The sequence below is a fragment of the Acinonyx jubatus genome, chromosome B3 (assembly GCF_027475565.1).
Source record: "Acinonyx jubatus isolate Ajub_Pintada_27869175 chromosome B3, VMU_Ajub_asm_v1.0, whole genome shotgun sequence".
Taxonomy (NCBI): Eukaryota; Metazoa; Chordata; class Mammalia; order Carnivora; family Felidae; genus Acinonyx; species Acinonyx jubatus.
The window spans coordinates 116,900,380-116,926,558 of NC_069386.1; the positions used below are offsets into that span (position 1 = coordinate 116,900,380).

Below are 26,179 nucleotides of genomic sequence, written 5' to 3' on the forward strand. Positions count from 1 at the left end.
TAAAGACATCATTCCTAATCTCGGGGAGTTCATTGTCTATGTGGGAAGAAAACATTATTCAAATCATCACACAAATATTAAAGGACAACTATAGATTGGCTCAAAGAAGTGGCATACAGTGGTAAGAGAGGCTAGATTAAGGGACTATGACCCAACTGAGGAGGTCAGGAAAGTTTATGAGGAAATAAAAGCTTGAGCTGACCTCTGAAAGGTATATAGGAAGAGAGGGTAGAGGAAAAAACATTCTGGGCAGAAGAAATAGCAAGGAGTGTTTTCGATGTTGAACTGGAGATGATGGCAGTATATTGAAACGAAAAATACTCTTTGATTCGAGTACAAGTGTTTAGAGAAGGAGATTTGAGCATATTTAGTAAAAATTGGTAGTTGAGTGTAGGAGGTTGTATGAAGGTAGAAGGGTAAAGGGCCGAGGCTAGAAATAACCACAGCAGTGAATAGGAGAACAAGGAAGAGGACAGCCAAAAGAGAAGAGTTTAAAGAATTTTAGGCTAAGTGGAAGATGGAAGACTTTGAAATGGTCTTTTGTCTCTGGGAGCCTTCCAAAGAGTCTTATTTTATTTTATTTATTTTTTTTATTTAGAGGGGGAGGTAGAATCCAGACTATAGCTACAGAATGTCTGTCTCATTGTGAGTTGACTTTTCTGTACTCCAAGAAACAACCAGAGTTCTAGGTCTCAAGTTCCATACTATGTTGTTTTCAATACTGCAGAAACGAAGAAATGTGAGTGAAATCTTCGCACCAAAGCAATGAAGTTAAATCTAGCTGCAATGGAATGATGTCTAAGCCTGTTGGAATCTCATATCAGAGCTGGTTGAAGGGAAAAGAAGATGGGAATCGAATAGTGAAATGTGTGGTGAAGATGAGATTAAATGAGAAAGCTCAAACCAGACTGGGGAGAGATTAGATGATAAATGGTCTACCAGGGCAAGCAGAGCAGTTAGGAAGTTCATTAAGAGTTCAATTGATTGTATGATTGTGAATCTAACAGTATGCTATTTTTGTGATTGAACAAAGTCAAGGAGTATAACCAATAAACTGCACTCTTTAGTGCACCAGCAACCACATTGGCTATAACTCAGGTACTAGTAGTATCCGAAGTACATTTTTAAAAATTAAATGTTTATTTATTTATTTTGAGAGTGAGAGAGACAGCGCATGTGCAAGCACATGAATGCAGGGGAGGGGCAGAGAGGAGGGAGGGAGAGAATCCCAAGCAGGCTCCACATTTAGCATGGAGCCCGATGTGGGGCTCAGCCTCATGACAGGATCATGACCTGATACCAAGAGTCAGACGCTTAACCAACTGAACCACCTAAGAACCCCCAAAGTATATTTTTCTCATGCATAATTATTAGATTATTTAATACAGTCATATTTTGAATGGGTTTATTCTGCTTTCCTATGTACCAACTTGAGGACAAGTTTTAGAAGTGGAGCATGTGTCCTTACCTGCTGGCGAATCAACCAACTATGCCTTTTTTTTTTTTTTAAGATTTTATTTTTATGTAATCTCTACACCTAATGTGGAGCTCAAACCCACAACCCTGAGATCAAAAGTCACATGCTCTACCAATTGAGCCAGACAGGCACCCCCCTACTGTACTTTTTATAATCCTGTTCAGCTCACTTTCCATTAGAGTATTCAATCAGTGATATGATTACTTCCTGTTCTTAAACCAAACTTGCCAAAGTATGAGGAGAAATTTTCATACTGGGTCCATCACCATTGGATATTTTTTCTATGTTCTGAGGTTCTTTTTGTGGGAAGGGAATTTCTCTGGCCATGTTTTTGGTCAGTACTCTGGTTCAGTCTTAAGCATCACCATTAATAGCTATTGGAGGAATATCATCATCATGATTATTAGTTAAGCATCCGACTCTTGATCTTGGTAGTGACTCAGGTCATGATCTCACAGTTGATAGGATTAAGCCCCGAGTCGGGCTTTGCACTCTTAGCGTGAAGCCTGCTTGGGATTCTCTCTCCCTGCCCCTCCTCTTTTCATGCACATGTGCGCATGCTCTCTCTCAAATAAATACACTTAAAAAAAAAGCACAGTTGAAATATGGGACAAGAGGAGACACTGCCTCATTGTTAACTTTTATCTACCACAGAAAATATAGCCAGAGCTCGAGGCCTTCAGTTCCAGACTATGTTGTTGCTGATGATGGAGAAACAAAGGAATTTGGGTAAGAGCTGTCTTGACAAGGTAATGAACGTGAGCCTGATCACAGTGGTTGTGGTGGACATTTTATATGTGCCAGAACTGAGTGGGAGTTGTAGGACAAGTCTATTGTTCTGAACCAAGTTCCATGTATATGTGGTTGTTGACAGGTCTGTCATTTTGTCGTCATTGCAGGGATGACAGTAAGCTTCAAGATCAAACCTTCATCACCCAGCAAGTACCAATCTCAGACTCTTCTGGTGAACTGATGATACCCAATATTCAGAAAGAATCACAAGAGTCTGATATAGTAAGGAGTCTATAATCTAAACACTTCCTTTCCCCCATGGAACTTCTTGCTAAGTCATAGTGCTTTTCTCTACTAGCCAAGAGCTCTCAGTGATCAGTGAAATGAGTAATAACACATGTATAGCATGTCTACACTATGGCAGGCATATTATACTTAATGCGAATGCACATTTGTGCCTCTTTTAGTAAATGTGGAAAAACCTATAAATTGTCTTGTGAAGTATAAAGGCTAGCCAAAATATGTACTTTTATGTAATAAGCATAATGACCATATTATGTAATAATAAACATAATGGCTTTGAACAGAATTGGGAAGTCTGAATCCCTATAAGCTAGGGACAAAGGAATTATGTAGGAAGGCATTATTAAAAACAAAAAGCCAGGGGTACCTGGGTGGCCCAGTTGGTTAAACGTCCAACTCTTGATTTCGTTCAGGTCACGATTTCACAGTTCATGAGCCCACATCTGGCTCTGTGCTGGCAGTGCGGAGCCTGCTTGGGTTTCTGTGTCTCCCTCTGTCTGCTCCTCCCCACTTGCACTCTCTCTCTCTCAAAAATAAACATTTAAAAACAAAACAAAACAAAAAAGCCAGGTTTTCTTTTTAAGAGCTTTTTATTTGTAATTTTTTATTCATAATCAATTAGTACAACATAGGATCTAAGAAATTTCAAATGAGGCCACACTAAATTTTTAAGATGCTATTAGCATGAATATAACTGCATATTTTTTTCCATATAAGAAACAAGAAACTCTTTTGAGTAGCAAGTAGCTAGACACATGAGTTGATTCCAATTAGAGCAACACAATTCTGATGAGTCAGTATTTTTACAAAAGTGATTCCCTTAAATATAAGGAAAACATAGGAATCTCTGGGATTATATTTAATTCCAGTTGGAATTTAGACAATATGAGCTTTCATTCAACCCAGCCTATAGTTGTTGGATTGGATTAAGTATCACTATTAGTTGCCAGCTGTGATAAGTAGAAAGAAAATAAAGGGCATTCTATTATCAAATTATAAATTTTTATTGCCTCACATTTAGGAAGGCAAATCCAAAAAAAAGAAACAAAAACAAAAAACCCCCCAAAAACTAATAAACCCATTAGGGTCATAAATGTATTTTATTAAGGTTCCAGTCACCTTAAGCGATTGAAGATTCTGACACTCTATCCAGCAGTGGTAGTATTAAAATCCACAGAGTGCACAAATGTTTTCAAAGTTTTCATATCCTTAGTTCACTGAATCACTGCCATGGAGCAGATTAGCATTATCCAAGTGACTCATGAGGGAGCAGAAAAAATAAATGACCTATATCATCTGGCTGAGGACCAAAGATTATTCTATCAGAGCCAGCAGCCGTCTCCTAGTTCACTGGGTAAAAACTATATCCGAAAAGACTTGATTCGGTTGGGAATCTTGTTTTTTTAGCTCATCAGTTTCTGTTCTGACATAAAGTTTAGCTATATCAAAAGAAAAGGCATAAAGACACTTGAATATAATGGTTGCAGAAGAATCTGTCAAAGCATTTCTTTTTTACTATTTCATGTCATGAAGAGCCTTGAAATTTCTTAGGCACCAATGAATTACTCTACATTAAGAGTTCTTTCGTTAAAAATTATCACTAACGAGAAATGCAAGCAAGAAGAAAGAACAATATAAAAAATTCAACAAGTAATACCTGGTTACACTTACTTAAGGCAAGAGTCTTGCACACTTTCATGGCTGGAATACCCCTTGATTTCTGGCCCTAAAAACCTTTTGAAATAGTTCTCTTAAAAAACTCCATTTGCATCTGAATTAATGACTGAAGCATTAATGATTGTTGGAGCCAAATGTGAAATTTAACACTTGGCACACACAACAAAAAGTTGATTTATCCAGTACATACTGAGGTATCCTTGAGAAGTGATTTTAAGAAGTAGGAACAGTGACAATGATAGAATTAGTAATTAGTGGTCATGAATCACTAGGACAAAGTGGCATTTAGCAGAAAAGAAAGCAGTTGTCACAACCATAGGATAAGTAGAAATGGATTATGTCCTTCATAGTGTGGGATAAATGACAGGCTCAGGAAAGCTTGGCAGAGGGGTCTCCCCCACTGCCATTTATGTAGGGCTGTGTTTGAGGATCAACCAAAGGGTGAATTAATTTCTGTCCTGTTTCCCCATCCAAGAAGTCCTCTTCCAGTTATTGGAAGATCTTCTTTACATACACTATCTTCCCTTCCGCAAGTCATCAGAAAAGGGGAGAACTTAGAAAATAACCTAAGATCTCATTCCATATAAGTGTTTCAGAGTTAACAACAGTTCCCTCAAAAACCAAAGTAAGGAGCAAGTGAAAATCTGTTTTCAGAGTCAGACTAGGAATCTCCCCAGAACAACTTTGCAGGGGCCAATGGTCTTGAGAAAGGTTTTTAATTACCAGGTATTCCAATCCTAGAGATCTGATCTGAGCAAAGTTGGCAAATGAAGTTGGTCAAGAACAGAGGGAGATTACTCAGGGTGGACTGAATCTGGAACAAACTTGTTTCTAACGGCCCATGGTAGGCATGACTACGGCAGGTGAGGAAAGAGTAGCATCTTCTTCTTTCCACTGAGAAGTGATGGTTTTTAGCTGAGTGTAGAATTGGATGCCCTAAAGAGAACAAAGGAAAAAAAAGAGCATATATTCCTGGGGGTTTCATGATTTCTCTTTCAATCAGCTTTTGAAGGAGGTGCTGTAAAGCGTTACTAATGTTGCCACTTGAGGAGCTGGTGCAACCAAAATCCAACATATTGTTCATGAGATAATCTATTTAACACATTTAGCACAATGCCTGGCATAGTCAATAAATAGTCAAACCTTACCTATCATTATGCTGAAACTAGTCAAGAGGATCTAAATGGAAAAATTGAACAGTGTAATCTGTTAAACTTGCAGTTCATTCTATTCCTAGAGCTGAATGTGTGCTCTGAGATATTAGGACCTGGCTCAAATCCTGCCTCTCCTCCTTATTGACTGCCATGTAACATTGGGCCTTATCTGTGACCTGTGGCTCACCTCGCTGTGAGGGGAAAATGAGATGACCTTCAAACGTCCTAGCAAAGTAACTGCTGTTCAATAACTGTTAGTTTTTCTCTCTTTTCTGTGAAGAAGAAAAAGGCATGAAGGGATAGAATACATATTAGGCCATTTCTGACAACTGTCAGTGATGCTAAAGTAGTAAAATCCACAATATCTTACAAATCTAAAGTAAACTGTCTGATACTACACACATTCACTTCTAAAGCACCTGTAATGTGAACCAAAAAAATTCATATGTAAGGCTTTATATACAGTTTATTTTGTAAGAATAGGCTTGAGCAAAGGAGAATAGACTGTGCAGATCTAACACAAAAAAAAACTAGCAAGCTAGAAAGATAATGTTAGAAAAAACCACAACAGCTTCTTTAAAATACTTTTCTAGAATTATTTGACAAAATCTGGGCCATGTTAATATATATATTAAGGGCTTTAGAGTTATTATATACTTTCAATATAACTAAAGTTGTCATTTTATTATGAGAATAATTCTTTCTTGTCTATTTTCCCAAAGAATACAAAGTAGCAATTTTTTGAGAGAAGGAGAATATGAAGGGGGGAGGGGCAGAGGAAGAGGGAGAGGATCTTTTTTTTAAATTAAGCTTTTCGGTTTTGTAAACTTTATTTATTTATTTTGAGGGGGAGGGGCAAAGCAAGTGAGAGAAATTTTTAAAAATTTTTTTAAATGTTTATTTATTTTTGAGAGAGAGAGAAAGAACATGAGCAGGAGAGGGGCAGAGAGAGAGGGAGACACAGAATCTGAAGCAGGCTCCAGGCTCTGAGCTGTGAGCACAGAGCCTGACATGGGCTCGAACCCATGAACTGTGAGATCATGATCTGAGCCGAAGCTGGACACTTAACTGACAGAGCCACTCAGGCGCCCTGGGAGAGAGAGGATCTTAAGCAGGCTCCACGGCCAGGGCAGAGCCTACTCAGGGCTTGACCTCATGACTCTGGGATCATGACCTGAGCCAAAATCAAAAGTCTGATGCTTAACTGACTGAGCCACCCAGGCACCCCAAAATAGCAATTTGATTACCTAAGAATTTAAGACTTCAAACTGTATGGCGTCAGTCTTTGCCTCTAAGAAACCTCACTTACCAGGATGACTTAACAGTAATTAAACCAAGACAGGGAGAAAAAAAGCAATAGTTTTACTCTGCTTCCCTCAAAAGAAATTTTTGTTAATAGAATCAAAGTAATCGATTATGCAAAAGCTGTGACTAATGTGCAAACTGAATAATCTGCCTCCAAATAACCAAAATGTTTTCCTTTTTTTTTTTTTTTTTAAATGTTTATTTTTTGAGAGATAGAAAGACAGCAAGCAGGGGAGGGGCAGAGAGAGGGAGACAGGATCAGAAGTGGGCTCTGTGCTGACACCAGTGAGCCTGATGCGGGGCTCGAACTCATGAACCTCGTGATCATGACCTGAGCCAAAGTTGGCCGCTCAACTGACTGAGCCACCAGGTGTCCCCCAATATGTTTTCTTAACCAGCTGGTCACACTGTTACATTCTGCTATGCAAAGCTACTGTTAATTTTTTTTTTTAATTAAAGTATAAAAGAGAGTCCTGTATAGAAAACATGTAGTTTATTACTGAAGGTTCCAAAATGGCTGTATCTCTGTGGGGTTACAAAGAACTTTCACTAGCCCATTTGTTAAACACATGTTTGGGCACCTGCTCTGTGCAAGGTACTGCAGTTAAGTAAATAATTACAATGTGATGTGTTCTTATCTTGGCTTACACAGCCCTACAGGATTCCCCCTGCCTCTCTAACCTCATCTCTTACCACTCTCCTTCTCATTCACTCTCTGTGCCCCAGCCCATTTCTGCTATTTGAACCTGCCATGCCTCGTCTTAGGAAATATGCATCTGCTGAAGGATGTGGTAACAATGGTGATTTGATCTTCATAAACTTATGAAATATAAGTACTATTGTTATTCTCATTTTATAGATAAGAAACTTGAGACATAGGATATTCCTCAAAGTCATGCAATTAATAACAGGCCAAGCTGGAATTTGACCCCAGGCCATTCTGTACCAAATCTGCTTTATTTTTTTTGTTGTTCATAATGTATCCATAATGCCTAGAATAGTTTTGGTACAAAGAAGGTATTCAGTAAAATTTTTGTAAATGAAGGGGTGCCTGGGTGGCTCAGTCAGTTAAGCACCCAACTTTGGCTAAGGTCATGAGCTTGCATTTCATGAGTTCAAGCCCTGTGTCTGGCTGTGCTGACAGCTCAGAGTCTGGAGCCTGCCTCGGATCCTAGGTCTCCTTCTCTCTCTCTGCCCCTCCCCCACTCACACCCTTTCTCTCTCTCAAGAATAAATGAACATTAAAAATTTGTTTTGTAAGTGAATAACTTACAGGAGAAAAATGTGCAGTGGGAGGACATGGGGCATTCCCAACCCAGCACTGAGGAAAGGGGTGGTGATAGTCAGAGGTGATTTTCTGGAGGAGTCAGTCCATGATTCAAACTTAGACAAGACAGATGATTAAGACTTAGATGAAAGAGGAGAGGCAGGAGGAAAGGCTCTCAGAGGAAAGGACTTGGCCTTCCTCATGCTCTTTCCCCAAAACTTTGCTGCCTTGAGTTAGTCAGGGAGCAGCAGCTTTGATGGAATTTTGTTGTATTTTAAATCTTCTCTAGGGAACATCCTGATAAGCATGGCTGAACAACTTATGACCCAACAGAAGCTAATGTCAGGGCCTTCCTTTCAGAATCCTTGTTCCTGAGTATATTCAAGAAAGTTTCTTAGAGGAAAACAATATTTTCTTAAAGTTACCTGTTTGCCATAGAAATTGGTGTCTCCTCTGAAGGAAGATCGAGAACCGGTGAATGAGAACATTGGCAAAGGCACTGGAATAGGGACATTTACCCCCACCTAAAGCAGAACAAATCCACATAAATAAAAGGACTCAAACAAAGGAACTTTCCATTTAGAAGCACAAATGCTTGGCATCAGACAAACCGATTTTAAGTACCCCAACTTCTATCCCATTCCTTCCTGTATCCCATGAACTGTGATTCCTGAGGAAGAAATGGGGCACTGTAGGAAATCAGAGGCGCAGCAACCGATCACTTTGCTGTTTCCCTTAGATAGTAAACAGTATATGAGTACAAGACTCTCCTAAGAACTCTGCTCACAAACCTGTCCAACATCCACCAGGTGGGAATATTTCCGAGCAGTGGCTCCATTGGTGGTGAAGATGGCGGTTCCATTTCCATATGGATTGTCATTTACAATCTTGATGGCTTCATCCAAAGTGTCTGTCTCCAGAACCACAAGAACTGGACCAAAAATCTCCTCTTTGTAACAGGTCATAGTTGGCTTCCAGGAGTGATGCATCCAGAAAAGAAGTCAGTATTTTAGGCTTATCTGGTACTTTATTACCCACTGTTTACATGGACAGTTTTCATGTTAGTAACCTCTCTTCATTTTAAACCACCTTTTAAAAAAAAGTCCTCTCTTGCTGTGTTCCATCTTTGAAGCTACCAATCATATAAACAACTTGAAATTCCTATTAACTACAATTACACTCCTGCCCTTTGAGCACTGTATTTTTAGGTCCCATGACCCATCACTAGCTTCCTCTTTTATACCTGTATAACTTGTTTATACAATTGTTATGTTATGAAAAGTTACATGAAAATTCATTTTTATAAATCAAATATATATATATATATATATATATGTATATAAAAAATTTTTGTTTAATGTTTATTTCTGAGAGAGAGAGACAGAGCACGAGCAGGGGAGGGGCAGAGACAGAGGGAGACACAGAATCCAAAGCAGGCTCCAGGCTCCAAGCTGTCAGCACAGAACCTGAAGCGGGGCTCGAACCCACAAACTGTGAGATTGTGACCTGAGCCTAAGTCAAACACTTAACCGACTGAGCCACCCAGGTGCCCCTAAATCAGATAGATATTGAAAATAACACAGGAGAGTGTTTCTGTTTAAAGAAACCCTGTACTAAGTTTTCTGTAACATAAACAATTCATTCTCATTCATTCCCTTGCCTCCCCAAATGAGTCTGTACATTTATATTTTGATATCAGGTCACATTAAACATTCAAAACATCCTTCACCACTGTAGCTGGTCAGCTGTGTTTGTTGCTATTAAGTGGATTTTTCCTCAATGGTTCTGTGGCAAGAGATTTCATAATTTCTATTATACTTACATTCAATTCTTAATTATTCAGGATTATAGTAGGTATAGTGGGGACATAGGAACTTCAAAAAAAAGCTTCCTCACCTCAATTTAGTCATTAATTTTAGCTGAGAGATTTGTGGAGTTTTAATAAATAAAAATTGAGAGATCAATTATTTTTCTTTCCTCACTTTCTGGAGAAGAGACAGCTAAATTTGGGGCACAGAGTAGGTACTCAGTAAATATTGGGTGGTCAATATGTTGATGGAGACACTGTAATAGCTATAAACTAGACAGCAAGGAGCAGAACGAAAAATTAATATTAAACAGATAAGTAACAAATAAAAGATAGGGTTGGCAAAATATAGCCAGTGGGCAGAATGTGGCTTGCTGCTTATTTTTGTACAGCTCACAAGCTAAGAATCGTTTCTATGTCTTTTAAATGGCTGAAAAAGAAATCAATCATGACATATAAAATTACTTAAAATTAAAATTCCATTGTCCAATAAAAGCTATGGAACACAACCATATAATGTTAATGTGCTTTCTCACTAAAATGCCAAGAGTGGGTAGTTGTGACACAGACTGAATATCCTTGCAAAGCCAAAAATGTTTACTATCTAGCCCTTTATGGAAAATCTGCCAACCACCGGTATAGTGGAAGGAGGCTGGGTGTCAGGATAAGAGGATCATTCAGACTCTAAATAAAATAACTGACTAACCCTGGCAAGAGATGAGGTCTCAGTCATTAAATGTCTTCATTTGGAGGGATGAGATTCCATCCATAGCCTTCAAGGTACCTTTAGTGCTTGTATGTGTGAAATAAATGAGCCAGAGTTATTCACCTTGACATTTGAGATGATGGTTGGTCCAACAAAGTTGCCATTTTCATAGCCTTTCACTTTAATTTTTCGACCATCAAGGAGGATAGAAGCTCCCTCCTTTGTTCCACTATCAATCAGATTACAGACTCGCTCTTTGGCCTGGGGGGTGATCAGAGGGCCAAGATCAGCTCCAGGCTGGTCTCCTGTAAAACAACACAAAAGTATTTAATGTTTTCACTAACATATATTATGACTGCTAACTATGACAAGTACACTATAAAGAGAGGAATGGTTAAAGAGTAGACATGATTACTCCCACTGGCCAAAGCCAACACTAAAACCAAGAGCTTAGTGCCACAGATGCAAAGTCTAAAGGAGCTAGGCAGATAACTGATTACCTGCATTGACTCTCAGGTTTTTGGCACGCTCCACCAGCTCTGGCAGCCACTTCTTAGCTTCTCCTACAAGGATTGCTGTGGAAAGAGCCATGCAGCGCTGACCAGCAGCTCCAAAGGCTGCCCCAACCAGCTGGTTCAGGGTATTCTCCTTATTGGCATCTGGCATGACTACTCCATGGTTCTTGGCTCCCTAAAGGAAATACAAAAAGTACATGGATCTTCCTTGGCAAAATACAACGAGGCTAAGAAACTAAGCAAAATCTGAGATTTCAAATAATTTAAGGAAAGAGAGAATTTACCCTTTGTTGTTCTGAGGCTAGATTTATTATCATTTTGATACTGTGAAATCTTGATAGCATAGAGTAAGTCTCCAGGTTACTTTTTTCTACTTTCTTAGCTGATAAGCTGTTATATGTTTATTTAGATCAAAATCATTACCAACAAAACAAAACAAAACCTCCAGTCACATAATCACATTCAGTCAAACTGACAGACTAAATACTGCACCCAGGAACCAAGAAGAACTCCCTTCTCTTTCCTAAGTTAGACAGGAAACAGTCTATTGTCTGCTGGGATTTCCAGCTATAAGACGAGCAATGTGAACAAAGAGCTGCCAGTATAATACCGGTGGTCAGCTGAATGGCGAAACAGGTGGACTTCTTGATACACCATTTCTGGAAAGAGGTTCCCCAAATTGGCTTGCTTCTAGATACATATCCTCATAAATTTCTTTACTAGGTAGGATAACATGGTCATTTCTAAACATATGTTTCCAAATACAGTAATCTCCCCTTATCTGGGGTTTCACTTGCCATGGTTTCAGTCACCCAAGGTCAACTGAAGTCTGGAAACTATGCCTCCTAACACTTTGCCACAATGCCCACGTCATTCATCTCACTTCATCTCATAAGGTAGGCGTTTTATCATCTCACATCATCATCATAAGAAGGGTGAGTAAAGTATAATATGATAGCTCAAGAGACCATATTATTAAAAACATTTTTGGGGCGCCTGGGTGGCGCAGTCGGTTAAGCGTCCGACTTCAGCCAGATCACGATCTCGCGGTCCGTGAGTTCAAGCCCTGCGTCGGGCTCTGGGCTGACGGCTCAGAGCCTGGAGCCTGTTTCCGATTCTGTGTCTCCCTCTTTCTCTGCCCCTCCCCCGTTCATGCTCTGTCTCTCTCTGTCCCAGAAATAAAATAAACGTTGAAAAAAAAATTTTTTTTCAACGTTTATTTATTATTGAGAGACAGAGTGACACAGAGTGTGAGTAGGGGAGGGGGAGAGAGAGGGGGAGACACAGAATCTGAAGTAGACTCCAGGCTCTGAGCCGTCAGCACAGAGCCCGACGCGGGGCTCGAACTCACGAACTGTGAGATCATGACCGTGCCGAAGTCAGTCACCTAACCAACTGAGCCACCCAGATGCCCCATCAAGAGACCATATTATTATAGTGTATTGTTAAAATTCTATTTTATTATTAGTTATTATTAATCTTTGTGCCTAATTTATAAATTAAAATTTATCATTGACATGTATTTATAGGAAAAATATAGTATATATGGAGTTCAGTACTATCTACAGTTTCAGGGATCCACTGGGGGTCTTAGAAGGCATCCCCCAGATTAGGGGTGACTACCGTACAACTATAGTTGAGTGCATGGATACCATGTTTGCTATTTAATTTTATCCCATTACACATAATATACTGTTAGACACAGAATAAACTCAATAAATATGTAATGAGATGGGAGTGGCTTAAGTCAAATTGGCCAAAACACATTCACCAGGAAAAGAAATAAGTGAGCATATCAGGAACTATTTCTAGGCCTGTGCATAGGTGGCTGTCCTTTCAGCAACATTAACCAAAGGGAGAAAGAGGCAACTGGATTTACATTTAGTATCAAAGAATTACTATGTACTTGGCAAGGAGCTAGTAAGAGAATAGTAAAACTACGCAAACAAGTAAACCATACTCACATACAGGGTATTTGCCTCCTTCTAGTACCTTAGATAGCATGGACTCTTAGGAAGAGCATGTCTGACATTATAGTAGTTGGGATATGTGTTGAATGGAAGGAAGGAGAAAGGGCTAGAAAGGTATGAAGGAAGAAACAAGGCCAGAACTAGAATGCAGCTGATACTGCTAAAGCCAAAGAATTTGAATAATATTCTTAATGAGAAAGGTGCTCTTTGTCACCAAGATAAAGTGTCTAAGATAAAAAGTAATTAAAGTGGCTTAGGATAAAAATCATTACCAGGTTCATGGTTAAAAGGAAGACATTCAGGATGAAATGGGAATAAAGACACATTGGCATGACAGTGGGATAGTAATGCCTCGGCTGAAGGGCTGTTTGTAGGTAATTTTATTATTATTTTTTAAAGTTTATTTATTTTGAGAAAGAGAGAGAGAATGAGCAGGGGAGGGGCAGAGAGAAAGGGAGAGAGAGAATCCCAAGCAGGCTCCATGCTAGCAGTGTAGAGCCTGACACAGGGCTCAATCTCACGACCGTGAGATCATGACCTGAGCAGAAATTAAGAGTCGGACGCTCAATTGACTGAGCCACCCGGGGAACCCCTGTAATTTTAATACATATAACAGATCTGGGGGGAAAAACGAATAAGAAGTCACCATATTGGCTTGAACTCTCTTGCCATGTCTTGACCCTCTCTCGAAGATGTACTCTCCTGCCTGGTTGGATCCCACAAAGCTGATTGCTTTGATATCCGGATGATCACAAATAAAGTTTACAGCTTTAAGAAGAAAAGAAATGATTACCACAAAGGAGCAAATGGCCGTGGGCTTCTCAACATGGCAAATTTGCCTTTTTCCATTGCTATGAATGAGAAGTTTCTATACTTCTATTTTTCTAGTTTCGATTCCCATTTTGAAGTTCTTTCCTTTCTCTTAAATTCTTTAAACTACTATTTCTATTTAGCCTCTTCCCTTTCATTATTTTTCTCATTTGTTATACCTACTTCTAACTCCAAAGGCTACAACTCCTGTCTTCCTCCAAAATAGCAGCCTTTTAATACTCAACTCTTCCTTTTATCCTTTAAGAATGTGATATTTCTTTAACTGTTACTATATACTGGGACTCTCAGATACTACTGTGCTGTCATGTGAGCAGCAATATAGCATGATTTAAAAGTAAAAACCAGAGTTTTCCTGGGTACTGACAGTCTGGCTTTGATTGTTTCTAGCAAATGACTTCATTTCATTAAGCCTCAGTTTCCTTACCTGTAAAATGGAAAAACAATAGTATCTACTGTTTATAGGTTTCATAAACCTAAGGATTGTTTATAACACTCCTTAAAGGAGTGTTATAAAGATTAAATGAGATAATATATGAAAAGCACTAGAAACTGCCTGAAACACAGTAGTGCTTTTTAAGTGTTAGCTATTACTATGTGAATTAGAAGGCCTCCAGTCTCTCTGAGGTGTATAAATTTTTCAGTATCGAACTGAAAACATTCTCTTCTATCTCTTTTGTCTTGACCTAATCCGTATTTCTTTGTCCCAATGTATTCTGTAGGGCCAGAAGCACTGCTACTCCCCAGTCAGTTTCCTTAGCATACAGGGATGGCAGTCAACAAACATTACCTTCAAACATGGAGGTTACTATCAGTAAATCCCTTCCTCCCTAGGTTCCTCATCCTAAAATATTCCTTCACACTCAACACCTTGATTTTTTTTGGTAGCCAGATTAAGTGCCATGTACAGAAGGGCAGTTACCTTCATGTTGTCCATGGATGATATTTAGTGTTCCATCTGGGGCACCAGAGTCCTGGAACAACTTAGCAAGAAGCATGCTTGCTCCAGGAACTCGCTCTGATGGTTTCAGTAGGAAGGTATTTCCACACACTATGGCCATTGGAAACATCCACAGGGGGATCATGGCAGGAAAATTGAATGGAGCAATGCCCGCACACACCCCCAGAGGCAGACGGTAGGAATAAAGGTCCATGTCTTTGGTGATGGATGGCATAGTCTCTCCCAGCAGGAGGGATGTTACACTGCAGGCATGCTCAACCACCTCTGCAACAGAGAAGCAGTCAGACCACCAGCTCTCCACCGGGCACTACTTAGCTTTGTCCTGCTCTAGTCATCCCTGAGACAGAGAATGGCTCATGCCAAAGACACACGCAGAAAGATCGACTTGCCCGTCCATGTGAAGGGGCTGAGCAAAATGAGATTCTCCAAATAGGAAAAAAAAAAAAAAAAAGACAGTGAAATGCATATACCTACTGAACGATCAAGTAAAATAAATGAAATAAACTGATCCCATAGGTACCTAAGAAGTATTGCCATTTTCCACAAGTATTAAAAAAGATCATGGGATAGGAAAATCTACATGGAAGAAGCAACCTCCCGTTCCCAGATCTTTGCCTCCCATCTTCCTTTGCTCCTTCCCAAAGGGTTCCTGAACTCCCCGAGAGGGACTCCCAGCTTACGAAGGCCTCGGAATACATCTCCTTCAGCATCAGCAAGGGTCTTCCCTTGTTCCAACGTGATTAACTTGGCGATTTCTTTCTAGAGAAAACACACACAGAAACCAAGGCAAAGATGTGCCTCCTTTTAGTTCTTAGGTAGCCAAAGAAGAACAAAACTGGGGGAGAAGTAGTATAAGGGAGAGAGCCATGATCTCTGTCTCTGCATTGTAGAGTTACAAGGGCAGCTAAAAGGCCTTCTGCATCCTAGGCAACAGCTTGGAAAATACCACCATTCTGATTTCTTACCAAGTTTTCTTTAATGAGTTGTTGATAGCGGAGCAGGATCTGCTGGCGGCTTAAAACTGAAGTGTCCGCCCATGCGGGAAAAGCACGTTTGCAGGAAGCAACAGCCGTGTCCATTTCGGCCTTGGTGGCCAGAGGAACATGACCAATGACCTCATTGGTGGCCTGATGGGAAAGAGCAGCACATCATATTTTGCCCCTTGCCTGCCTTGTCCATTTTTCACCTAGTCATAGAGGCAGCACTATGTACTTCATGACAAACACCCAAGTCCCTAATTTCCCACCACGTTCCCAGAATTCTAGGCTAGTCAGTTTAAATCCCAAAGTAGCTTTGCTTACTGGGTTGTGGATGTCAATCCATTTGTCACTTTTGGATTCAACAAATTTCCCATCAATGAAGAGCTTTACAGTTGGCTGGAAAATAAAAACCCCACAAAACTTGTATTAGTGAATTGTTCCTCTCCCTTTCACAAAGAGGAAGGAACTCAGGGTTGATAGTGAATCTTCTGTTCTCTAGAAATGCTAACACTAAGAAAGAGATACACAATGCACTTGTCTATAGTGTTCATTAAGATGTGGCCGAGCCTCTCAATCCTGTGATTTCTCTGAGGAAAAGTCCCTGCTAATCACACAGTGGAACTTTATGTTACTGTGAAGCATCGACTGAAAAAGCAGCAGATTCTGTATTAACAAAGATTAGCTAGTTGACTTGTTCACCCAGCTGACTTTTTGTCATGTCACCATGAGCATGAATTACATTTATGATTAAAAGACTAGAGCCGAAGTCAGACACTTAACCGACTGAGCTACCCAGGCACCCCTCTGTGTGTGGTTTTTCTGAGAAGTAGCTTCCTTACATTAAATTTTCAAAGGAGGCTGTGGACCAAAAAAGGCGAAGGACTACTATGTTATAGTGTGTGCATGCTTTTAAATAGAAAGGATTTCGAGCACCTGTCCTTATGTGTTAGATTTTAGGTACTGCAAATGGCTGACAATTCTATGAAAACAACTTTAAAGATTGTGAAGAAGAGGACAACTATCTGGCAGGATCAATAAACCCTCTAGAAGCCATGAAAATGTTTGTATTTTTTGACATAGTAATCCTACCTCAGAAGGACAATAATCTAAAAGAAGGAAAAAACTATATAAATAAATGCTTGTTTTATAATATTGAAAAAGTCAATCAGTTTAGGTGTTATATGGGAAAATTTTTAGTTAATTCAGGCTACATATACTTGATGGAATATTATGCAGCTATAAAAATCATAACTGTAGGGGCGCCTGAGTGGCTCAGTTGGTTGGGCATCTGACTTCAGCTCGGGTCATGATCTCGCAGTTTGTGGGGTCGTCGGTTTGAGCCCCGCATTGGGCTCTGTGCTGACAACACAGGGCCGGCTTTGGATCCTCTGTCTCCCTCTCTCTCTGCCCCTCCCCTGCTCACATGATCCCTCTCTCTCTATCTCTCTCAAAAATAACCAAAAAAAAAAAAAAATCATACCTATATGGGACCTGTGTGGCTCAGTCAGTTAAGCATTCGACTTTGGCTCAGGTCACAATCTTGTGGTTTGCAAGTTCAAGCCCCGTGTTGGGCTCTGTGCTGACAGCTCAGAGCCTGGAACCTGTTTCGGATTCTGTGTCTCTGTATCTCGCCCCTCCCCTGCTCATGCTCTATCTCTCTCTCACTCAAAAATAAAAATAAAACATTTTGAAAATTAAAAAAAAATCACAGCTATAAAGAGCATCTTGCAATACTGAAAATGCTTATGACATATAATTAACAGAATTTAGATAAGAAAACCAAGATAGAAGGTTTCACATATACTCTGATCATAATAATATAAAGAAGATAAATGGGAATACCCCAAAATTATACTGTATTCCTTCTCAGAAGTAAAACTTTAGTATCCAATAAACTTACCACTGAAGAAGAAAAGGAGGATGCTGGATACCAAGTGGAATTCACCTTGGAAGAGACCTGTGAGGTAAAAGAATGATTATTTTGATAAATGAGAGCAGAAAATTATTAAAACTTGGAATGGCTACCATATGCTTAACATTACACTAGTTACTATGGGCATACGAAAAATGATTTGGGTGTTTGCTCCCAAGGGTCATATAGTCTTTAAGGAGAAAAGATAACAGATGATGAGGTACGGCAAATTATAAGAAAATAATAAACCATAATGATCATGTCCTCAGTGTCCAGGGAAGTCCTGATTTAAAAAGTTTTGGCGGCTCAGTTAGTGAAATGTCCAACTCTTGACTTTAGCTCAGGTCATGATGTCACGGTTCATGGGTTCGAGCTCCACATTGGGCTCTATGCTGACGGTGCGGAGCCTGCTTGGGATTCTCTCTCCCTGTCTCTCTGCCCCTCCCCTGCTTGCTCTCTCTCTCCCTCTCAAAATAAAGAAACTTAAAAAAAGTTTTTTTATTGGACCATATTTTCCTAATTTTTGGCCTGGAAAATGTAGTCACCACAAATCTTAACAATATGAAAACTCTTAAATGGTATCCAACACAATCGGTGTCGAATATAAGATGGCATAGAACCAAGTGTCAAATGTAAGTGTAAGTATTTACATGCCCATATAAATACTTGAACGTAAATGTTTATAGCAGCTTAGCAATAACCAAAATGTCCACCATTGGATGGGTGAATAGGGAAACTAATGTGGTATATCCATACATTGGAACAGTACTCAGCAATGAAAAGAACTATTACACATGCAGCAACTATAGCAATTATAACTGGGTAAACTGGATAACTATAGCAATTATACTGGGTAAAAGAAGTCAGACATGCAAACAGTATACACTTTATGATCTCATTTATATAAACTAGAAAATGCAAACTAATCTATAGTGTTAGAAAGCAGATCAGTGGTTGCCTGGGGATGATGGAGGAAGTGGAGAAGATGGGATAGGAAGGTAACTTTTTGGGGTGACAGATATGCCCATTATCTTGAATGTGATATTTCCACAGGTGTATATAAATATAAAACTTGGGGTGCCTGGGTGGCTCAGTCAGTTAAGCATCTGGCTCTTGGTTTTGGCTCAGGTCATGATCTCTTGGTTTGTGAGTTTGAGCCCCACATCAGGCTCCATGCTGATGGTGCAAAGCCTGCTTGGGATTCTCTCTCCTTCTCTCTCTCTGTCCCTCCCCTACTCCTGTGCTTTCTCTCTCTCAAAATAAATAAAATTTAAAAAAAAAACCCACAAATATAAAACTTATCAAATGGTATACTTTAAATATGTAGAGTTTATGTCAATTTTATTGCAATAAACTTGTTTAAAAAATGCCACATGTACCTTATAGGAAAAGAATGTGTTGTATAGGTAACATTTGATAGGGTATAATCAGCAAATTGGGGAGATGGGCCAGTTACAATAAAATAACTTCATTTGTATATATGCTATAGAAGTTGATTTAAGAAATATTCAAGTCAATTAGGAATGGGAAGTAGAGGAAAACTGTATTCTAAAAATCTTTTATCTTGTCTGAAGACAGACATGTTTTTACTTTTTATTTTTAACATTTATTTATTTTTGAGAGACAGAGTGTGAGCAGGGGTGGAGCACAGAGAGGGAGACACAGAATCCAAAGCAGGTTTCAGGCTCCAAGCTGTCAGCACAGAGCCCCACACGGGGCTCGAACTCGTGAACCATGAGATCATGATGTGAGCCAAAGTCGGCACTCAACTGACTGAGCCACCCAGGCGCCCCAGAAGACAGACATGTTACTCAAAGGGTTTGGGGCTGCATGAAATGCAAGAATTTGTTTGTGTTCCTGCAGTACTATCTAGGGGAAAGGGTGCCAGTCCTTTGGGCCAGCAGAAGATTCTTCCAAATGACTCATCTACTTCCTCTCCCATTCCCCACAAAAATTATTTCAAACCATCCACACTCTTCTAGAGCCCACCATGTTTTATTTATAGGCATGTTCCCAACATCAACATGGTACCTCGTACATAGGAGGTGTTTAATAAGTATCTATGGAACAAATGAAAGGTCTATGGGTGGCTGACTGCCCACAACCAAGACTTGGTTAGGTGTCCCTTTTTGGACTCCCATAGCAGCCAGTACTTCCCCTATCAGGTTTATCTGTCTGTGCTGTAGTTGCCTGGTTACTTGTCTGTTGCCCAAAAGACTTGAGTTCCATGAAGGTAGGCACTGCATCTGTCTTGTTTACCTACTTTACAGTTATTGTGATCAAGATTGTCCAGATATGGAAAATAGCAAGTTGTTGGTGCTCATTCAACGTTACTATTATATTATTCTAAATACTTTTTGCTGTGACTCCTTGTTATTTGGAAACTTCTCTTATCTCCTCACTATTATGTCTTTTCTCCTTGCCACAACTCTGTCTTCTCACTACTTAGTTGTTCTTACTCCTTGCTATTTCAAAACTTATTCTCTTAAAACTTCCAACCTTGCTGCTTCCTCTCTCATTCTCAAAAGCTGACCTTTGTTTTTCCTACTTCAGAGGGAACAGAAACCATCAGATGAGAACTTCAACTTCCTACTAGCAACCCTACAAAACTGACCTATACCCATCCTTTTTCCCTCCTTTTCGCTTATAAGGGAGAAGATAGCTCCCTTATATAAGGGAGAAGATAGTCAATCACAATCACAAGCTCTGTGGGGACAAAGTGACTGGGAGACTGAAGCATACAACAAGTATCTATGGACTGACCAATGAGGCACCTGTCCTCCAACTGAAGGCTAATCTCTGCGCCTGTGCTCTAAAGGCCAACTTTTCCCACTACCTCAGATACATCTATCAATGATCCTTTCTTTCCTGAAACTTAAACCTCTCTCCATCCAATAGCAAGGATTCTCTATACTAATTACCTTTATTTCCTCATTTCCCGCTAACCCTTCAATCTACTCCAACCTTCATGACTAAACACCAGTGACTTCCTACATCCCATGGGCTCTTCCCAGTTCTTCTGTACTTAACCTTTTCCCACCCTTTTCACCAATCTTCAGTATGTCCTGATATCATCCCCTGCTCCCTGGCCGCTAACAATTCCATTTCCTCAAGACTTGGTCCTAGGCCTTCTTTTCTCATTCTGCACATTCTCCTCAGGTGATTTCATCAACTCCTGTAGCTTGATTATCTAGATTCTGATGATGCCCAAATCTAGTTCTTAGCCAGCTTCCTCTTCAGATAATAGCTACCTAATTGTCTTCACCACACCTCTATGTGGATGTTATTTAGGTACATATTGAGAAAGCTGAACTCCTCATCTTCCTCTCACCAAGCTGCTCTGCTTTCTATATCCCGCTTTTCGGTGAAGGGGACCACTATTCACCTTGTTGCCCAAGAAAAAAACCAGCATGTCACCCTAACTCCTCCCTCTCTCTCCACAGTGAATCAAATCCTGGCAATCGGTCCTCCTAGAAGTCTCTGGAACACAGAGACTTTTTTTCTCTATGCTGCCTGTCATCACTACAGTCTATGCCATCACTGTCTCTTACCTGGACTTCAGTAACTGTTTCCTTACAGGTCGCCCAGACTCCAGTTTTAAGCTTTCTGAATCTAGCTTCCTCCCCCATGCCAGAGGGGCTTTCTAAAACACAAATCTGGGCAGATCACTCCCTTGTTTAAAAAGCTCCAATGGCTTTCCACTGTTCTTAAAGGCTAATCTTGATGTTGCTTAGAAGACTTCCCATGGCATCTTTACTTTTCATAGCTTGCCACTTTCCTCCTTGCTATGTTCTAGGCGTTTGGAACATGTTTTGTGCTCTTTTTGCCTGTATACATGCTGCTCCTTCTTGCATGGAATTCTGTTTGCTTGACTCACTCCTATTTCTTATCTCCCTACTTAGCCATCGCTTTGGGTATCAGTGAAGATCAGTTTTATGTTTGCCGGTAGGAAGTTGAGGAAGTTCTCAACTGACGGTTTCTGTTGCCTTTGAAGTAGGAAAAAAAAAGGTTAACTTCTGAGAGTGAGAGGGGAAATAGAGTCAGAAGCTTTTAAAGTCACAATCTCAAGTTTAGGTCAAGCACCTGATTATACAGCTCTTACAACACCTAACTTCCTCCATTTCTTATATCATATTATGGAATAACAGATTGTTTAATTATTAAGTCTCTTTCCCCTTAGGTCACTAGATGGCTGTGTCCTCAGCTCCTGGCATTGTTCCTGGAATAGAGTAAGCATTCATTAATACATTTGCAGAATGAAAAATTGAGTACTGGCCAAGCGATCATTTGGTATTCATCATGTTTCATGTTTACTCTCTTACAGGGCAGAAAATGCACAGATCAGTCAACTTGAGGATGCTAGGCCACTTAGTTTTATTTTTTTACTTGCACACAGCCTCCTTGCTGTCAAGAGGGCATAAAAGGCACTGCATCTGGCATAATAAAACATTAGCACATAATTTTTGATGGGTTGGATCTCCTATCTTTTCTTCATTTCCTAAAAAAAACATTCATTACCACTGTTGTTAAACTATCCTGCTTCCAGTCACACCAAAATTCTTCCTCTCTAGACGTTTACTACATACTTGTTTCCTTCTTCAGTCACTCCCTTTCCCCTTGGCTGAAGGCCTGCTAGTCTTGCAAAACTCAAGCTGGAGCCAACTCCTTTTGGATTTTTTTCCTCAATTGTACAGATTGAGTATGAGATAGTTTCCCTACACCCCTGCAGTACTCTGTGCACCCCTACTGTTAGTGCTTACTATTGCATTACAATAGGGGAGCCTACAGTGTGTGTCTTACTTAATCTCTCCTTTCCCTTCCCAAAGCCTGGGGACAGTACCTGACATAGAAAGAGATACCAAGACTTACATCCTGAATTCTCAGCCCCATCAGTCACTAGTTGGGAGATACTGGATCGGCTTAAGTGTCAGGTATTTATTTCATTATATTCATGAATTCCAATCTTCACAAATATTCTTGAAACTAAAAAGTGGTGTTGTTAGGATAGAATGCAAGCATGACTGTGAAGTCTGTACTCTTTAAACCACATCACCGAGGCAAGCCACTGAGTGTCTTTAAGACTGGTTTTCTTGGGGGGTCTGGATGGCTCAGTCAATTAAGTGCCTGACTGCTGATTTTGGCTCAGGTCATGACCTCACAGATCATGAGTTTGAGTCCCACATTGGGCTTTGCACTGGCAGTGTGGAGGCTGCTTGAGATTCTCTCTCTCCCTATCTTTCTGCCCCTCCCCTGCTCGTGCTGTCTCTGTCTCTCTCAAAATAAATAAATAAACTTCAAAACAAAAAAGACTGGTTTTCTTTACCTCTGAATATGCTAAACCCATCATAAGTTGAAAATACATTTAATATATCTAACCCACCAAAAGAACATCATAGCTTAGCCTAGCCTACATTAAATGTGCTCGGAACACTTACATTAGCCCACAGTTCTACAAAATCATCTAACACAAAGACTATTTCATAAAAAAGTGTTGAATATCTCATGTAACTTACTGAATGCTGTTCTGAAAGTGAAAACCAGAATGATTGTATGGGTACAGAATGCTTATAAGTGTATCAGTTGTTTAACCTCGTGATCATGTGGCTGATAGAGAGCTGTGACTCCCTGCTGCTGCCCAGCATTCCTCAAAAGTCTCATACTGCATTTTGCTGGGGGGTGGGGACGATAAAAATTCAAAACTTGGAAGTACAGTTTCTACTGAATGCATATTGCTTTCACACCATTGTACAGTCAAAAAGTCTCAAGCTGGGGTGCCTGGTGGCTTAGTTGGTAAAGCGTCTGACTTTTGATTTTGGCTCAGGTCATGATCTCACAGTTTTGTGGGTTCGAACCCCAAGGACAGCTCTGTGCTGACCCTGCAGAGCCTGCTTCGAATTCCCTCCCTCCCTCTCTCTCTCTCTCTCTCTCTCTCTGCCCCTCCTCTACTCACACACTCTCTGTCTCAAAATAAATTAAAAAAAAATAGTCGGGGTGCCTGGGGGGCTCAGTTGGTTAAGTGTAGGACTTCGGCTCAGGTCACGATCTCATGGTTTGTGGGTTTGAGCCCCACGCCGCGCTCTGTGCTGACAGCTCAGAGCCTGGAACCTGCTTTGGATTCAGTGTCTCCCTCTCTCTCTTCCCCTCCCTCACTCACACTCTGTCTCTCTTTCTGTCTCCCAAAAATAAATGTTAAAAATTTTTTTGTGATTAAAAATTTTTTTTAAGTCTTAAGTTGAACCATTGAACATCAAGGACTATCTATACTTAAAATTACTGAAAACAAGGGCACCTGGGTGGCTCAGTCAGTTAAGCATCCAACTTTGGCTTAGGTCACAGTCTCATGGTTCATGAGTTCGAGCCCCGCATTGGGCTTTGTGCTGAAAGCAGGGAGCCTGCTTGGGATTCATTCTCTCTCTCTCTCTCTCCTCTTTCTCTGGCCCTCCCACACATACTCTCTCTCAAAATAAACTTTAAAAAAATTACTGAAAACACCAACTCTTTCCTTTACAGACCCTTTTGATGATCCTCTGAAATTCGTGACCCCCAGAATCTAGACTACCTTTTTTTTTTTTTCAGTTTGAGAGAGTTAGAGAGAGAGGAGCACAAGCAGGGGAGAGGGGTCAAGGGAGAGAAAAACAGAATCTTAAGTAGGTTCCACAGTCAGCATGGAGCCCAATGCAGGGCTTAATCCCACGACCCTGGGATCATGACCTGAGCTGAAATCAAGAGTTGGATGTTCAACCAACTGAGAGACATCCAGGCGCTCCTAGACTACTCTTTATCAAAGTTTCATGTTATAGTAACTCCTCTTTGGCTAAGAATTACTATTTATGTTCTTTCCCAGGTCAACTCGGAAGTTTCTTCAAATGAATCAGAAAATAGTGTCTGTTTCCAAAATAAAGTGCATAGAAAGGGAGATTCCTCTCCTTGATTCAAAGCACAAAATACCTTCTTAAGGCCATCAATGACTCACTGTGATGGTGGGGAAGCAAAGGAAAAAAACCAATTTTAGTAAAAGATTTCAAGGATAAATTGGTAATGGAAATTACAGGGTAGAAACTTTGTATCCCTACTATAAAAAAAGGTCCTAGAAAAACAACTAGGATCACAGCAAGAAATAGATGAGTGAAGCCAGACTATCTGACAAACTTTTCCGGCCCATTCTCCTCACTGTCCCGTTAAAAAGCATTTAAACATGAACCTTTACTGACTTTGCTAAGAATTTAAAAAATGCATTAAGTTTCTGCAGTAGAACTCAATGCAACCTGGTAAGTGTTAATATTATCTAAAAGCCCAGCAATATAGAGGAAGAAGTTCCCAGGCTGGATGTAACAAGTAAAAAGGGCAAAGCTGTTTCTTGTAGGTTGGAGAAACTTTGCCTGCAGTAAACCTTGCCTAAGTACTTGCTGGGCTGTGAAAACTGGGGAAAGGCTATAAAGAGTTAGAAACCACCCTCAGGCATGCAGAACGGACCCAATCCCCACCATGGACAAGTGTGAGGTTGTGTTAGCACACTCAAAGCTGACTTTGGGTTAGGACCTTGGAATTAACACTTCTTGTTTATTTTCTACCACCCATTTTAGAGTTGTTTATCACCTCATTTTCTATCACTTTTTTTTAGATGTTTAGTCCCTTGCATATGCTTGGAACATCTGGTAGTATAACTATGTGTCCTTATTTACCACCAACAAGAATACTGTAACTTTGTTAAAAGTTTAAATGAAACTCTTGGCAAGAAAAGGGACAGCCTACAGCCTGTGGAAAAAACAAAGAGCCATAGCTAGGTTAAACAGCTCAGCAAATAACTGCTTTGGGGAAAACCTAGTGTACATCTTCTAGAAGGATATTCAAAGTTCATTCACGGACCCTCCCCCTCGTGTGCTTCCTTTACCACGGATTACAGACAGTGAAGTAGGGTGGGGGGAAGGGAACAATCTGGTCGCTCTGGGCAGGAGAAAGAGCTCTAAGAAAGGTGACCAGAAAAGGGAGTTTCTGGAAAATAAGGTGAGAGAGGTGACTGGCACAGAGGTGAAAAGGAAACACGGTGAGTGGACCAAAGTAAGTGAGGGCAAGTGAACGACTGCAGGGACGGACAGGGTTGGGGGGAGGACAGTGCGCCCGAGACAGAAAGGGAGAGCCTCCAGAGTAAAAGGGCAGAGAGCCAGGGGTGACAGTCCAGGATCCAACGAGGGGGGATGAGAAGTGAAGACTGGGACAAGGCCTCACGCGCCGGGTGGGAACTGGAAGGTCGGCTAAGAAGGGGTTGGTTCAGAGAGTGGACGGAAAGAACCCAATTCCTAGCTTCGCCGTCCCTCGGTAGCACCCTCACTCGCCTGCAGGATCCGGGTCCGCACTGCTGCCGCCGCCGCCACCGCCACCGCCGCCGCCATGGTCCTCAGCTGCCTGCAGTCGGCCTCCACGAACCCCTACTGCGGGTGACTCCCTAGAAGCGCCACGGCTGCCAGGCCCAGCCCTTCCAGCCTGCCGCACTTCCTCATTGGTGCAGAAGACTATTTCCTCTAGCCAATCACGCACCCTAACACCTTACTGCACTCCTCTCAGTCCCGGGCTTGGGGATACGCGAT

At 40.6% G+C, this 26,179-nt stretch overlaps 2 protein-coding genes across 9 annotated transcripts in view; one reads left to right on the forward strand and one right to left on the reverse strand.

The window, feature by feature from the left end:
• Window positions 1-24,552, forward strand: part of BBOF1 (basal body orientation factor 1) — a 54,484-nt gene extending 29,932 nt beyond the window's left edge. For 3 of the 7 annotated variants that reach the window (XM_053224694.1, XM_053224695.1, XM_053224696.1), the window contains 3 exons: window positions 2,132-2,206; window positions 2,377-2,491; window positions 21,775-21,823. In XM_053224694.1, coding sequence (XP_053080669.1) covers window positions 2,132-2,206; window positions 2,377-2,491; window positions 21,775-21,822 — 238 coding nt within the window. In that variant the 3' untranslated portion in view covers window position 21,823. Of the gene's footprint in view, window positions 1-2,131; window positions 2,207-2,376; window positions 2,492-8,204; window positions 8,712-16,632; window positions 16,746-21,774; window positions 21,838-22,420; window positions 22,526-24,438 lie in introns of those variants that run through there. The other 4 variants (XR_008299512.1, XM_027066131.2, XM_015071652.3 and 1 more) reach the window with 4 other exon arrangements.
• On the reverse strand, window positions 3,084-26,081 carry ALDH6A1 (aldehyde dehydrogenase 6 family member A1). Of its 2 annotated transcripts, none has more exons than XM_015071656.3 (12): window positions 25,928-26,080; window positions 17,583-17,639; window positions 16,004-16,078; window positions 15,668-15,829; window positions 15,383-15,461; window positions 14,664-14,966; window positions 13,560-13,681; window positions 10,929-11,118; window positions 10,552-10,733; window positions 8,707-8,886; window positions 8,341-8,439; window positions 3,084-5,125 (listed from the first exon to the last, which is right to left on the reverse strand). In XM_015071656.3, the coding sequence occupies exons 1-12, from the start codon at window positions 25,982-25,984 to the stop codon at window positions 5,021-5,023; spliced, it is 1,611 nt and encodes a 536-aa protein (XP_014927142.1). In that variant the 5' UTR covers window positions 25,985-26,080; the 3' UTR covers window positions 3,084-5,020. The 2 variants fall into 2 exon arrangements, with proteins under 2 accessions (XP_014927142.1, XP_026921931.1); XM_027066130.2 differs by lacking the exon at window positions 3,084-5,125 and adding an exon at window positions 5,577-5,615 and having other exon boundaries at window positions 25,928-26,081.
• Between the last annotated feature and the right edge of the window lie 98 nt (window positions 26,082-26,179).

Bases quoted from the DNA above. Each gene is read 5' to 3' on its own strand.
- ALDH6A1 (XM_015071656.3), bottom strand. From the start codon at position 25,984: ATGGCGGCGGCGGTGGCGGTGGCGGCGGCGGCAGCAGTGCGGACCCGG. The intron at 10,734-10,928 runs GTAATCAGTTAT...GTTGTTTTACAG, and splicing joins AAACCTGAGAGTCAATGCAG to GAGACCAGCCTGGAGCTGAT. The intron at 8,440-8,706 runs GTTTGTGAGCAG...GTTCTGCTTTAG, and splicing joins ACCTGGTGGATGTTGGACAG to GTGGGGGTAAATGTCCCTAT.